This window comes from Pseudophryne corroboree, chromosome 3, assembly GCF_028390025.1.
Source record: "Pseudophryne corroboree isolate aPseCor3 chromosome 3, aPseCor3.hap2, whole genome shotgun sequence".
Taxonomy (NCBI): domain Eukaryota; kingdom Metazoa; phylum Chordata; class Amphibia; order Anura; family Myobatrachidae; genus Pseudophryne; species Pseudophryne corroboree.
Window position 1 is genome coordinate 460,621,657 of NC_086446.1, and position 15,194 is coordinate 460,636,850.

At 46.4% G+C, this 15,194-nt stretch overlaps 1 protein-coding gene and 1 long non-coding RNA gene across 3 annotated transcripts in view; one reads left to right on the forward strand and one right to left on the reverse strand.

Moving 5' to 3' along the window:
• LOC135055998 (uncharacterized) overlaps window positions 1–14,411 on the reverse strand; it is a 138,950-nt gene extending 124,539 nt beyond the window's left edge. For both annotated transcript variants that reach the window (XR_010243864.1, XR_010243863.1), the window contains exon 1: window positions 14,262–14,411. This is a non-coding gene — a long non-coding RNA (uncharacterized LOC135055998). The remainder of the gene's footprint in view (window positions 1–14,261) is intronic.
• Window positions 14,412–14,493: 82 nt separating this feature from the next.
• Window positions 14,494–15,194, forward strand: part of GRIN2C (glutamate ionotropic receptor NMDA type subunit 2C) — a 73,547-nt gene continuing 72,846 nt past the window's right edge. The window contains exon 1 of the mRNA XM_063960677.1: window positions 14,494–14,619. Coding sequence (XP_063816747.1) covers window positions 14,520–14,619 — 100 coding nt within the window. The 5' untranslated portion in view covers window positions 14,494–14,519. The remainder of the gene's footprint in view (window positions 14,620–15,194) is intronic.

Below are 15,194 nucleotides of genomic sequence, written 5' to 3' on the forward strand. Positions count from 1 at the left end.
TGGTGCCAAGGTTGAGTTGGCAAGGTGTGGCGGACGGTCGCGAAATTGAGGAGGCCACGCAGAAGGGGAATGGACCACTTGTATATTGGTGTTCTCCTTGATGGTGCCAAGGTTGAGTTGGCAAGGTGTGACGGACGGTCGCGAAATTGAGGAGGCCAGGCAGAAGGTGAATGGGGCGGTGGCGAAGTGGGTTGTCCCACGGAGGCCAAGTGGTTTGCCACCCTAGGATTCAGTCAGAGACAAAGTCACCTTCTTCGGCCTGATGGTGTGCATCTATCCAATGAGGGGATGATGTTTTTTTTTTCCTGGAGGATCTGTTCCTAGGGTTGCTGGAGTTAGGGTGAGGTTATGGTGGCGGTGCGAAGACTCTGGGAAGGAGTCTTTCGCTGTTGGCCGAAAAGAACGGCAGTTGGTGGTTGTATGGTAAGCTGTAGTGATTTACAGTTTGATTTGGTTTAGGTGCACTCACCTCCATCGACTTATTGGCCGCTTGACCACCCGTCCGGGAAGGCAGCGGCAGGGCACCCAGGAGCGGTGGGTAGTCACTGTGGGGGTGGAGTTGTCACCTATTACCGGTTTTTGATAGTTGTAGTAAAATTAGGATGGTTTCGAATTTTTAGTATTTTACGGTTAATTTAGGTTAGTAGAGCCGTTCTTTTTGCTGCCACCATATGCCGGCTTTATCGGCATCTTAACAAAGTTTTCATTTACAGGTTTGCTATGGTTAGGGTCAAATAAATAGCTAGCAATTTTTCTGCCAAATTCAAGTCTCCGTGTCTTTATTTATTGGGTTTAGAGGTAACGAATGCTTTACTTGGAATGAACGGGTCCACCAAATGTCACTAGGATGTTTATGGAGTTGGTGCCTACAGCAGCAGCTCACCTAACAAGAGGGCCGCACTGGGCAGCCCTGAAAAAGCTTCTAAGGAGATTTATTCCCTGGGCTGTCAGCGCTGTATCTCAGGGTGACACTTCAGCGCTGCAGCTCCATCACCTCCCAAGCGGCATCGCATACTCCCGCGGCTCACTTTCCCAGGTACTTGCGGCGGAGATGCCCCAGCTTAGGTACGCAGTCACAGACGCTCTCCTGGTTCGCGTGGCTGCTACGGAGAGGAGGTAAGAGGGTTCGCCAGGTGGGACCCGCCATTAAATCGCGTTCAGTCCGCGAACTAAGGAGACGGGTTGCGGCGCTGGCATGGACACTGTCACAGAGTAGGGACCCCACTAGACCACTGGGACATATGAGTACAAGTCAGGTGTACCATTTAATAAGACTCACAGTACCCGCAGTGGAAGTCCAGCATAGGGGAGGTGGCGTTTGACCTGTAGCCCCTCCTCCGGCCCAGGGCGCCATCTCTGTGCAGATTTTCCCGCCATGGAGCTGCCTCACACTCTCCTTCACTCCCTGAGACGCTGGGCGCCATCTTCTGAGCATAGCTGCGGCTGGTCTCCGGGACTGCAGGGCAAGGTCTCCGTTGTAAAGCCGCCTGTATACAGCGCTGTGACTTTACAAACAATTGAGTATTCTACATGTCTTTATACAGACAGCGTCAGTTAAGAAAGAGTGTACCTGTTATAGAACGTATTGTATGATTATTCTAATATATACCTCCAGCCTAGGACCGCGCAGTGTGTGTGTGTGTGTGTGTGTGTGTGTGTGTGTGTGTGTGTATATATGTATGTGTATATATATATATATATATATGTGTGTGTGTGTTCTGGTCTAGTGCAGTCTTCTTGTTTTAATAATTTCTGCATTGCCTGTGACTGTGTGTGCCTGTATCTGCTGTGTGGTTTCACTTTCAGTGTTTCCCAGATATAACTGTCACTATATTCTGTACCCTAAGAGGCTAGGGGCATCTGGGTCCGCTAATACAGTACGTCACAGTATTTACCCAATACGCATATTCTACTGTGCACTCAGTCACATAATACCGGATTTATTTGCAGGTATTGTTCTTTGTCTGGATTTATCGTACTAAGGGGGTCATTCCGACCTGATCTCATGCTGACGTTTTTCGCAGTGTAGCGATCAGGTCACTACTGCGCATGCGTATGCACCACAATGCGCAGGCACGTCGTACGGGTACAAAGCGGATCATTGCTGTGCGATGGATTTAACGAAGAATCTATTCGCACAGCCGATCGCAAAGAGATTGACAGGAAGAAGGTGTTTATGGGTGTCAACTGACCGTTTTCTGGGAGTGTTTGGAAAACCACAGGTGTGGCCAAGCGTTTGCAGGGCGGGTGTCTGACGTCAGTTCTGGGACCGGACAGGCTGAAGTGATCGCAAGGGCTGAGTAAGTTCTGAGCTGCTCGGAAACTGCACAAACTATTTTTGTACCGCTCGGCTGCACATGCGATCGCACCCTTGCACAGCAAATATACACTCCCCAGTGGGCAGCGACTATGCGTTTGTACGGCTGCAAAAAGTACCTAGCGAGCGATCAACTCGGAATGACCCCCCCCCCAAGTCGCTCTGTTGTTGCATTCTTACATAATGTCTAACAGAAAGGGCAGTAAATTAGTGGAAGCTCCTGCATCATGCAGAGCATGCGCCAAGGATTTTCCAGAAGGGGAAGTTTTGTATGATGGTCTATGTACTATGTGTCATACACCTGCTAGTTAGTCCGCAGCTCCAGGGTCTACTCAGGAGCCACCCTAGGCTGCATTAACACACCTACTGGGTACTCTGGTAAAAAGCCTAACGCCCCCTATGGGACACCTGTGCCACTACAGCCACATATTGTCCCTATGGTTAATCCGCTTTGGGCGGAAAATTTATTTAACCAGCTGCAACAATTAAATCAGTCCTTTTTTAGACAGAAATCCACTCCAGGTCACTCCCGTGTCTCGGTCATCTAAGCGGGCTACTTCCTCCTCACAGTCCACATACCTCTCTGATGTTTCTTCTAAAGAAGAGAGGGAGCATACGGTCCTGTCAGACACTGAATCTGGTGTTACTGATGAAGATTCTCCCTTGCAGATTGATGTCCCTGCCATAGTGGTTGCTATTAAACAAATCCTACAAATCTCTGATGATGAGGATTCCACTACTGTGGCAAAGAAAACTGATATGTTTAAATGGCAGAAGGTGGTTAAAACTCTGTTACCCCATTCTCACCATTTAGAGGATATCAGACGGGAACCCTGGTCTACTCCAAGTAAGAAATTCCCTCTGCCTAAACGCGCCTTGGCTCGCTATCCTCTCCCTGTCACCACTGTCACCTCACTGAAGGAACCGACAGATAAGCGTGATAAGGGATAAGATAAGGGATACCTGAAATCTATTTACTCCCATACAGGAGCTGTGCATAGGCCCACTATTGCTGCCTCTTGGGCTGCAAAAGGACTTGAAGCATGGGTTCAGGCATTAGAGGAAGAGCTGTCCGATGATATTTCTGACAGTGCCAGACAATACCTGCCTCACATTACCACCGCCACCTATTACATTCAGGAGGCGTCCTCTGAGGTGGGTGTGTTGGCAGCCAAGGTGTCGATTACGTCTGTCCTGGCTCACCGTATTCTGTGGTTGAGGTCATGGAAAGTGGACTCCAAAAAGACCTTGGAGGTACTCCCCTTCACTGAGGACATTTTGTTTGGGGAAGACCTGAATAAAATTGTGTCTGAGTTAGCAGCTGCTAAGACTGCTTTTCTCCCAAATACTAATCCTTCTGCACAGAAGGCAAAAGGTACCACTTTTTGTTCCTTTCAGCCTCAAGGGAAAGCAAAAGGTCAGGCATACCCGTGACAATCTCCTGCTCCCAAAACCACAAAGCCCGAGACCAAACAATCCTGGGCAGCCCATCAGCCTGTTTCTTAACAAGACAAGTTTGCTGCATAAGATGGCGGGCCTGCCCCTGGGGGACCCCAGGGTGGGAGGCTGACTTCTACAGTTCACCCTGGTCTGGTTAAAGACCACTTCAGACGCATGGGTGCTGGAAGTTTTCTCTCATGGGTACACTGTCTCTTTCAAGAGACATCCCCCTCGCCAGTTTTGCACCAGGGTTGTACCTTCGACTCCATTAAAGGTGCAAGCTTTGCAAACAATTGTCAGTTCTCTCCTGAGTACAGGAGTGGTTGTGCCGGTACCTCAGTCCCAGAGAGGCAGAGGTTATTACTAGACCCTGTTTCTAGTCCCGGAACCGAATGGGTCATTTCAGCTTATACTTAACCTCAAATCCCTGAAAATGTTTGTGAGAGTGTCCAGGTTTCATATGGAAACACTGCGCTCAAATGTACTGGCTATGGAACCCGGAGACTATATGGTATCCCCGGATATACAGGATGCATACCTACATATACCTATTGCCATGTCTCACCAGCAGTTTCTGCGGTTTGCTATTGGCAACCTAAATTATCAATTCCAGGCTCTACCATTTGGACTGGCCACGGCTCCTCGGATCTTCACCAAGGTCATGGCCGTCATGACGGCCAACCTTCGTCGCCAGGTGATCAGAATCCTGCCGTATCTGGATGGCCTGCTGATTCTGGTAAATTCCCATGATGTCCTACTCAGTCATCTGGAACTGATGGTAACCTTCCTGCAAGCCCACGGGTGGCTTATTAAATGTAAGAAGTCCTCGCTGGTCCTAGCTCAGAGCATGGTGCACCTGGGCGCACTTCTGGACACACACAGTCAATGGTTATTTCTGTCTCCAGAAAAGGTCCTGAAGCTTCAGGACAGGACAAGATGCTTCCTTTCTCGGACAAGATGCTTCCTTTCTCGCACCAGAGTGTCGATACACTCGGCGATGCAAGTACTTGGCCTGATGGTGTCTGCATTCGACATGGTAGATGTGAGGAAATGAGAGGCCTGTGACAATTAATATAGCTATGCCTCATTTCCCATGTCAAATATGTACTTTTTATATCCCCATAGCATGTCCCTGCTCACCCCCAGATTGTGCTTAAATCAACCTTAATATTGTTAATATCTGCAATTGTGCTGTTATCTGTTACACTTTAGTTAAAGTATTCATGTTAGATCTGGTTTCCTATTGTTTACTAATACCACGGTGGACACTCAAAGGGTGAGTAATTGTCCCTTTTTGTTTACTCCCTATTGTCCAACAGTGAGCTGACCAGACAGGGTGGCTCACTAACAGTTGTAATCACCTTGATTAGAATATGTATTGTATTCCAATGCTGTAAGATCCTAAGACAAATAAATCAAACACACCCCTGCAATATGAAGCTTCTGGGGGTATAAGTGAGCTACCCAGAGAGCTGAGGGAGATTCTCTGCTCCTTGACTAATAAGTAATGTTCTGTCAGGAGTTTGTGGTGGAAATTGTCACTGTCAATTTCATTCCCGCCCACTACAGAGGTTAATCCTTTCCAAATGGGGGGCCAACCTCATCGGATCAGATCTCAGATGATCACTTTAACCCCGGAGGTTCGTCTGTCGCTGACCTGGTGGCTACAGGACCAGTGATTAAGCAGGTTCCGTCCTTTGTGGATCCCCGACTGGGTCCTGCTAACAGATGCCAGTCTGAGGGGATGGGGGCCGGTGTTGGAGCAACACTCGTTTCAGGGTCGCTGGACCAAGGAGGAATCACTCCTCCCAATAAACATTATGGAGTTGAGGGTGGTGTTCAATGCATTATCTCTCGCCCTGCCTCTGGTACAGAACAGGCCTGTTCAAATGCGGTCAGACAACGCCACCACAGTGGCATATATAAACCATCAAGGCGGCACTGTAAGCCGCATGGCAATGATGGAAATGTCAACTATTCTTTGTTGGGCAGAACGCCATCTGCCAGCCATATCAGCAATGTTCATTCCGGGCATCCTAAACTGGGAAGCGCACTTCCTCAGTCACCAGGACATGCACGCCGGAGAGTGGAGTCTTCATCTGGAAGTCTTTCAACTTCTAGTGGACAAAAGGGGCCTACTGGACGTAGACCTCATGGTGTCTCGACACAATCACAAGGTTACGGTTTTTGGATGAAGAACCAAGGATCCTCCCGCAGCATTCGCGGTTCCATGGAACTTTTGGCTGCCCTATGTGTTCCCTCCAGTGCCACTCCTGCCCAGGGCACTATGGAAGTTCAAACAAGAAGGAGGAATACTACTTCTAGTCACTCCAGTGTGGCCTCGAAGGCGTTGGTTCTCAGACCTGCAGGGTCTATCGACAGAGAATCTCCTTCTACTTCCTCAGCACATGGACCTTCTCGTACAGGGTCCTTGTCCCTATCCAGACCTGGCCAGACTGGTTTTGACAGTGTGGCTCTTGAAGTATCACTCCTGAGGGCCAAGGGATTTTCCGAGGCGGTTATCCAGACTATGTTGACAGCCCGCAAACCAGCATCTGCCTGGATTTATTACAGGGTCTGGAATTTTTACTTCACCTGGCGTGCTGATAAGAATTATGATACATATCAATTCAGAAAGTCCAGATTGCTGGCTTTTCTGCAATGAGGCCTTGACCTAGGTCTTCATCTGGCCGCCCTCAAGGTTCATATATCTGCCTTGTCTGTATGGTTTCATAGAAAAATTGCATCTATACCTGATGTTCATACTTTCACTCAGGGTGTTCTTCGAATTCAGCCTCCCTTTGTCCCACTTGTGGCTCCATGGGATCTGTCTGTGGTACTGAAAGGCCTGCAAGTGTCTCTATTTAAACCTCTTGAGTCGGTGGACCTGAAATGGCTCACAGCCAAGGTCATGTTCTTGATGGCTATTGCCTCCTGCAAGAAGGGTGTCAGACTTAGGCACTTTGGGGATAATTCAGAGTTGATCGCAGCAGCAAATTTGTTAGCAGTTGGGCAAAACCATGTGCACTGCAGGGGGGGCAGATATAAAATTTGCAGAGAGGTAGATTTGGGTGGGTTATATTGTTTCTGTGCAGGGTACATACTGGCTGCTTTATTTTGACACTGCAATTTAGATTTCAGTTTGAACACACCACACCCAAATGTAACTCTCTCTGCACGTTATATCTGCCCCTCCTGCAGTGCACATGGGTCCTCATTCAGACTTGGTCACAAGCAGGCGGTTTTTGCACTGCTGTGACCAGGTAATTGCTGCCTACAGGTGGAGGAGGTAATCGGTGTGCAGGGGTGCGAACGTATGTGCAGAGAGCTGCACAAACAAAAGTTTGTGCAGCCTCTGCACGTCCCAGGACTTACTGAACTGCTGCAACGATCCGGACCGATGCTGATATCAGAAACCCTCCTTCCGAACGGCTGGGCATGCCTGCGTTCTCCCGGACACTCCTTAAAAATGGTCAGTTGCCACCCACAAATGGCCTCTTCCTGTTAATCTTCTTGCGATCGCTTTCTTCGTAAAATTCGTTGCTGTCCGGCGATCCCCATCACCAGCGGCCCACGCGCCTGCGCATTGCGGTGCATATGCATGTGCAGTTCAGACCCGATTGCGCCGCTGCAAAAAAAGCTAGCGTGCGATCGGGTCTGAATGAGGCCCGTGGTTTTGCCCATCTGCTAACAAAGTTGCTGCTACGATCAGGTCTGAATTAGGCCCTTTGGCCTGTCATCCACCCTTTCTGATATTTCACTGTGAGCGGGCAGTTCTTAGAACTCAACCGGGTTATTTATCTAAGGTGGTGTCATCTTTTCACCTTAACCAAGATTGTGGTTCTGGCCTTTCTCTCTTCAGATTTGTCCTCCAAAGAGCGGTCTTTGGATGTGATAAGGGCTCTCCGTATATATGTGGAGAGGACTGCCTCTATTAGGAGGTCAGATACCCTTTTTGTCTTGTTTGGTTTCCACAAACGTGGCTTGCCTGCAAATAAGCAAACCTTGGCCAGATGGATTAGAATGGTGATTGCACAAGCTTATGCGCAGGCTGGTCTCCCAGCTCCTGCTGCTATTAAAGCCCATTCTACTTGGTCTGTTGGACCATTTTGGGCGGCCCGCCGTGTCGCATCCGCAGAACAGTTTTGCAAGGTGGCTATGTGGTCCTCAGTGAACACGTTTATTAGGTTCTATGCCTTTGATACTTCCGCCTCCCAGGATACTTCCTTTTGGACGCCGGGTTCTTATACCCGCTAAGGCGCGTCCCCTGCCATGAGGAACTGCTTTAGGACATCCCCGATGTTTTCCTGTGGAAACCAATGTATCCTACTGCAGAAAAGGAGTATTATGGTAGACTTACCATGGTTAACACTCTTTCTGCAAGGTACATTGGTTCCACAGGGCGCCCACCCTGACGCACTTAGCTTCTATGGGTTTGTATGGCATTAGCCTCTGGTACCTTCTCCTGTCGTGAGAATGTGGTTCTATGTGACTAACATCTGCCTTCTCTCTTGCCTGCTTCTGTATTAGACTGGTTAACGAAACTGAGCTCTCAGTGCCCGGAGGCGGGGTTATAGAGGAGGCCCCAATGCATCCTGTGACAGCGTAAAGCTTTAGCCTGTTGGTGCCTCTGGATCAAGATTCACTCTACACCCCCGATGTTTTCCTGTGGAACCAATTTACCTCACAGAAAGAGTGTTAACCATGGTAAGTCTACCATAACACTTCTTTTATCTCATTGCAAATAAAATCTTTGTGGAGAACTTTAAATACATGTTCTTCACCTAATTGACTCCTAAAAAAAAAAACTAAAACATTTTAGGAACAGGTTTCAGGAAAAAAATGTCAGTTAAGTGGTTAAAGGGATAATATGGTAATCTTATTATTAGTCAATAATTAGATCCAGGAGGGAGAATGTTTCAAGGTGGATTTGGAGTTTGGGGGTAGATCTTTGGCTTTAGCTATACATCTTGCTTTACTAATACAAGCTGTGGTTTGGCTATAAATATATTGAGAGGATACCCATATCCCATTCTGACACTGTGACACACGTATCAAGACAGTGGATTCAACAATTGCTCTGTCAGGTTTCTATACTAACGAGCACAGATTGCCGGAATGTGACTGCTAGATACTGTAGGACTGTTTTATTTCTAGCATTGCAGGGATCCTTTTATAAAACATGGAGTCAGACTGGTTAGTAAGAGTTCTCCTGGGTGTGGTATGGAAGGTAGATAGTAACTAGGTCGACCACTATTGGTCGACAGGTCAAAAGGCCAACATGAGTTTTTATGGTTTTTTTGGTGTTGTTTTCTTCGCAGAGTGACCGGGAACCCCAATTAGTGCACCGTGTCCCCTAGCATGGCTCGCTTCGCTCGCCATGCTTTGGGCATGGTGCCTCGCTTCGCTCGGCACAGATTACCATTCCAATCGTAGTCCATGTGGATCATTAAGTATGAAAAGGTTCAAAAAAAGGAAAAAAATTGTGAAAAACTCATGTCGACCTTTTGACCTGTCGACCTAGAACATGTCAACCTAGAGACCCTGTCAACCTAGTTACTGTCGACCAATAGTGGTCGACCTAGATAGTGTCGACCTACTCACTGTTGACCTAGAGACCGGATCCCGTTCTCCTACCACAACTTGTACATAGCCCTACACCACTGTGGCATTGGGGGTGGAATATTCTAGGACAAGGAATTGGAATACATAATTGTATTGTTTGTGTATTATGATCCTATAAAGAGGAAATGAGGTCCACCTGATGTATTTCATGGAGCTGAATTTCCATTGTATAAAAAGTCCTAGACCCAAACTTCCCACTACGGTGCATGACTTTTCTGGTACACTTATACCCCTTTTACACTGCCACTAAAAACGCGGGTTATTGCCGGGATAACCCAGGAGTAGTGGCTCTGTGTAAAAGGGTTAACCTGAGTCCAGTTACCTGGGAATCCAACCTGGTTATCTCCCAGGGTTGGTCCCGGGAAGGATCCGGGTCTCGGTGCAGTGTAAACGGCTTAGCTGGGTTGATGCGACCCGGGACCCGTTCAATGAATAGAGATGAGGCAGCGCTTGGAGATCTTTTCATCTCATCACCAGCATACTTGGTACACACTAATCATGACAGACGTCAGCACTGTACTAATGTTTATCTTGCCTTGAAAAAGATTCTAGTGTGAATCGAAATGTTGGCTATATAAGACCCAGAATGCAATAAAGCATAAGAATATTTATTCATTTGAAAAGTGAAGAGTGCCTTTTTTCCTACATACATGCAGGATACAGTATTAATCTATCCATGTATATATTTATAAAACACTTGAAAAAATGGATTTGGATACAAATCCTCTTTATACCATGTTCATACACTCAACCCGAGAGCTCACCGCCATTCAGCCACAATACTCCTCATTGAAAAAATACATTTCAATATAGTGCCACACTCAAGACTCAGACCCACAACCTGCTGCATCCCAGCCATAGACCCCACCCACTGAGCCACTTGATCCACATAGAAACTACTGTACTCCATAAAAAAATAACCAGCACCATGAAGCATCAAGCAGATCCATGCAGTATACAGACACACATCCAATCCCTTGCAGCCACACACTACATAGATCTGCCCAGCCACAACGCTGATCACTCCTTCACAAAGTACAAGGTAACCTTCAAATAGTTAAAACTCTCCAGCTTGGAATTCTCTATCTTTCTATGTAAGGGCAGATAGCTCAATGAATAGAGTGTCCGACTGCAATGTCATAGGCAATGGGTATGAATCCCGGGCACATCAGCATCCCGAAATGTAATAAAGGACAGTGCAACTGAACAACAAAGTGCTCTCAAGTTAAGTTCATGAATGCTGTATAGGTATTAGTGACAGAAGGGGTGGGGGTAGGAGACGGCGGTGGTCAGGAGATGCTGGGCTTCAAAAAGGGGGGAAGCTGCAAGTGAAAGTAATTAAAACCGATAATTGACAAGTGCTGCCAACAGCGCCCCCTATCATGCAGCGTTATGTGCTGTGTCCCCTCCGCACACACCTAGTTATGGCCCTGATTAAACTGGTCAGGTTCTTGGGGTTTTGATGTTTGTTTGTTTTTTCATTTAGAAAAAAAAACATTAACATAACTTAAAACTAATATAGTTATTTAAAAAAAACAACAACAACAACAACACTACAACCTAATGTGTCTAAATGATTCCTCTGTTCCCCAGTGACCAGCAGAATGATCATGTGTCTTCCTGCTCCGCATTCACTCATAGGGGGACTAAGCCTTCAACTACCAACCAAACAGCTCCCAACTGCCATTTATCAAATGCAGCCTGTAACATGGCATTAGGAGATGACTGGCTAGTGCTTTATCTCTCTCCACTTTATCAGTCTTCAGTTCTTAGTACATCTCCCATATAATCCAAAACATGTTCTCCGTTATTAACATTATTTGACAGTTAGTTACATCCTTTGTTTGGAGCTTCTTATTTACTAAGGGACTGATTAGAGGCAGTATCCTATTAGCTGCAGTAACTTGCTGTGGCTGATTACCTCACCCGGGGCTATCCAATTTAGCCCTGATGCCGGCACTTACTGGGAATTATGATTTGTCTGCCTTAAGGGCCCTACACATTTAAAGATCTGCCGCCGAGCTGCCCGGCAGCGGATACGGGGCAGTGATGGGGGGAGTGAAGTTACTTCACTCCCCCCGTCACACGGCTCCATAGAACTGCAGGCAAATATGGACGAGATCGTCCATATTGGCCTGCATACACAGCCGACGGGGCACCAGCAATGAACGAGCGCGGGGCCGCGCATCGTTCATCGCTGGTGCCTCCACACTGCACGATATGAATGTTATCTCGTTCATTAATGAACAAGATCGTTCATATCTTGCAGTCAAATCACCCAGTGTGTAGGGCCTATTAGGCGAAACCAAATCAACCATAAGAAGCTTTTTTTCTCACGATCATGGCCGTGACAACAAATAGGTCTGTGACTTTTCACAGATACTATGTGTTTTTCGCCCCCCAAAAATACAACATATTTGGAAGAAAAAATGGGGGCTAATTGGATAGCCCGAAAAAAAGATTGATAATAAAAAGAAAAAAAATTATGAAAACCCCAGTTTTTTTGCCGCTAATTGGATACAGCCAAAAGTTAGAAATAATGTAAGTAACTGTACACCTTTTTAAAACCATGGCCCTCATTCCGAGTTAATCGCTCGCAAGGCGAATTTAGCAGAGTTGCTCACGCTAAGCCTCCGCCTACTGGGAGTGTATCTTAGCTTCTTAAAATTGAGAACGAATTATTCGCAATTTTGCGATTAGCACACGTCTTAGCAGTTTCAGAGTAGCTTCATACTTACTCGGCATCTGCGATCAGTTCTGTGCTTGTCGTTCCTGGTTTGACGTCACGAACACACCCAGCGTTCGCCCAGACACTCCTCCGTTTCTCCAGCCACTCCTGCGTTTTTTCCGGAAACGGCAGCGTTTTCATCCACACGCCCATAAAACGCCGTGTTTCCGCCCAGTAACACCCATTTCCTGTCAATCACACTACGATCGCCGGAGCGAAGAAAAAGCCGTGAGTAAAAATACTATCTTCATAGCAAATTTACTTGGCGCAGTCGCAGTGCGAACATTGCGCATGCGTACTAAGCAGAAAAACGCTGCGATGCGAAGAAATTTGCCGAGCGAACAACTCGGAATGAGGGCCCATGTTGCACTGCAGCTGGGGCAGAGGTAACCTGCAGATAGATTTAGATTTGAGCGAGGCGTGTTCAAGCTGAAAACTAATTAGTCCACACACACACACACACACACACACACACACACACACACACACACACACACACACACACACACACACACACACATACTACTACTACTACTACTACTACTCTGATTCCCAATCTCAGAGAAAAATAAGAGGCGCCCACTTCAGCAGAAACCTGTTAATATAGGTACAGGGTAGTGGAATTTAAGTATTCAAAAAAATAAAAATTATTTATTCCTTCAAACTGATAATCATATTGAGGTGCTGCAAATGTAACCTTATTTGTCAAGCAGCATTTAATTGAATTTAGAAAATCCTGCTGATATTGTGGCTATGAATAAACAAATAACATGCAAAGTTTTAGTATAGGAACAATAGTAATGAATATTAGTTTAATAAGAGGTACTGAGAGATTCTTGGTTTTACATCTAACATATAACATGGAACAGATTTAACCAGAGTTTTAAATGTATACAGTGCTATACAGTAAACATGCAAATAAGAGCACAACACTCAAATAAGCTATGATCTCATGTAATAGGCAAAAAGATGTATAACACAAGGGTCTAGTATTGTATGCTGGTGGCCGGGCTGCAGGCGATCAGCATACCGGCGCCGGAATCCTGACCGCCGGCATACCGACAACTGGGTGAGCGCAAATGAACCCCTTGCGGGCACGCTGCGCTCGCCACGCTGCAGGCACGGTGGCGCGCCACTCTATCTATTCTCCCTCCAGGGTAGTCGTGGACCCCCAAGAGGGAGAAAAGATGTCGGTATGCCGGCGGTCGGGATTACGGCGCCAGTATGCTGGTCACCGGGAGCCCGGCCGCCAGCAACCAGAAGACCACCCATAATACAATGTATATACATACTGTAGAGACCCTAGCTGTATATACACACACTGCATACTGGGGCAGATGTATAAAGGCTGGAGAAGGGATAAAGCAGTGATAAGTAGAATGTGATAATGCACCAGCCAATCATTACGGGTTTGATAAAATGGCAGTTAGGAGCTGATTGGCTGGTGCGTTATCACCTTGCTCTTATCGCTGCTTTATCACTTCTTTATCCCTTCTCCAGGCTTAATACATCTGCCCAACAGTCTGGAAACACCTGTCACCAAGAAGTTGGTGACAGGGGAAAGAGACGGAAGACACAACCCCCAAAGTGTAATCTACAGTACATTGCAATAAGAAAAGAGACAGTCTTGATTCACTGCGTGACAACCCTGAGAGATATTTGATCTTGAGAAAAACCAGGGAGACAGCCTCTTCTATAACAAACAGATGAAAATTATTTTAATGAAATAATATTATCCAAAAATCTTTTAACAGAGAGTGAGGGTTAAAAAAAAATGGGATCACGATCATTCCCAGAAAGAGACACATGATATACAAATGTACAGAGGGGAGTATACTTGGTATAAAAAGTCTTCTTATTAACCTAACACATAATAGAAGAGATAAAAAAGCTTAACATGTCAAAGAAAGAAAGAAAAGATCCTTGTAAACAGAGAAGGACGAGATCGCTGAATATACAGAGACAAGTAGACTGTCTGAGACACCAAGCCAGGGACAGGCAGTGCTCATTTAGCTGTGAGTGATATAGAGCTCCCCTCAGTCTCTGTCCTTGATTCTGTCCTTTCTCTCATGCCTCTCTTCACACTCTTGATACCTGTCTCTTTTCTCCTCCCCACTGACTCTTTTCCTCCCTCTTCCATTTTTTACATACCTTCAGTCCATTCTCTCTCCTGTCCCCCCCATCACTGTATCCCACACATATCACTCCTTCTCTCATCCTTATTCCCCCTCCTCTCTCACCCTGTCCCACCTCCTCCCTCTCCCTGTCCTTTCATTCTTTGCATTTTTCAGGTCTCTCCCTTTCTTGTTGCTCAGTTCTTTCTCCTTCCCCCGTTATACTTTCTCAGTTATCTTTTTTTTCTATAGTTGTGTGTTTAGCTCTTTCTAATTTCCCTGTCCTTGTATTTAGATGTCTTCTTTGCTCCTTTCTCCTTACAGTTGCCTCTGCATTCTCCGCTCTGTGTTACGTTCTGCTGGCTTCATCCTGTGCATCTCGTGTCTCAGGGCAGGTGAGGGATTAACATTACCTGGCTTTTACTGAAAATTAAACTCTTTCTGTTTTTACTCTTTTATATTGTATCTTTTTTTTATTTCCTATTCTTTATTTCTGCTGTCCTCTTTTCTATGGGACGCACTGGCAGCAGGTGGCTCAGAAGCAGGAAACAGTTAAAGCAACAGTGCATCTTGTGCATTAAGCCTGGTGAAGACAAACTATTGAATTTACAAATCATTCTCTGCTCCCAGGAATTCCAGGGAGCCATATGCCACATTTCTGCTATGCCCACTGCATTATGCCACGCTCCCAAGTTCATGGCATTTTGCCACATTCCTGCAGAATCAACATCATTTTTAGAACCAGCTCCAGTGAAGTCAGTGTAATTAGAATGTGTTTCTGAGGCACTCCACAGTAGCTTCCAGCTTTGTGCCACCTTGCAGATCGGCTGACATTGTGCCATGGTCCTTTGGAACTCTTCTGTGGCTAAAAAGTGGATGCATTGCTTTTGTGACCAGCTCGTAGAAAATAGCTGTTGCTGAAACACTCTTGCTGTGCTCTAAGCTGTGTTGGTTGTTTTTAATGACAGAA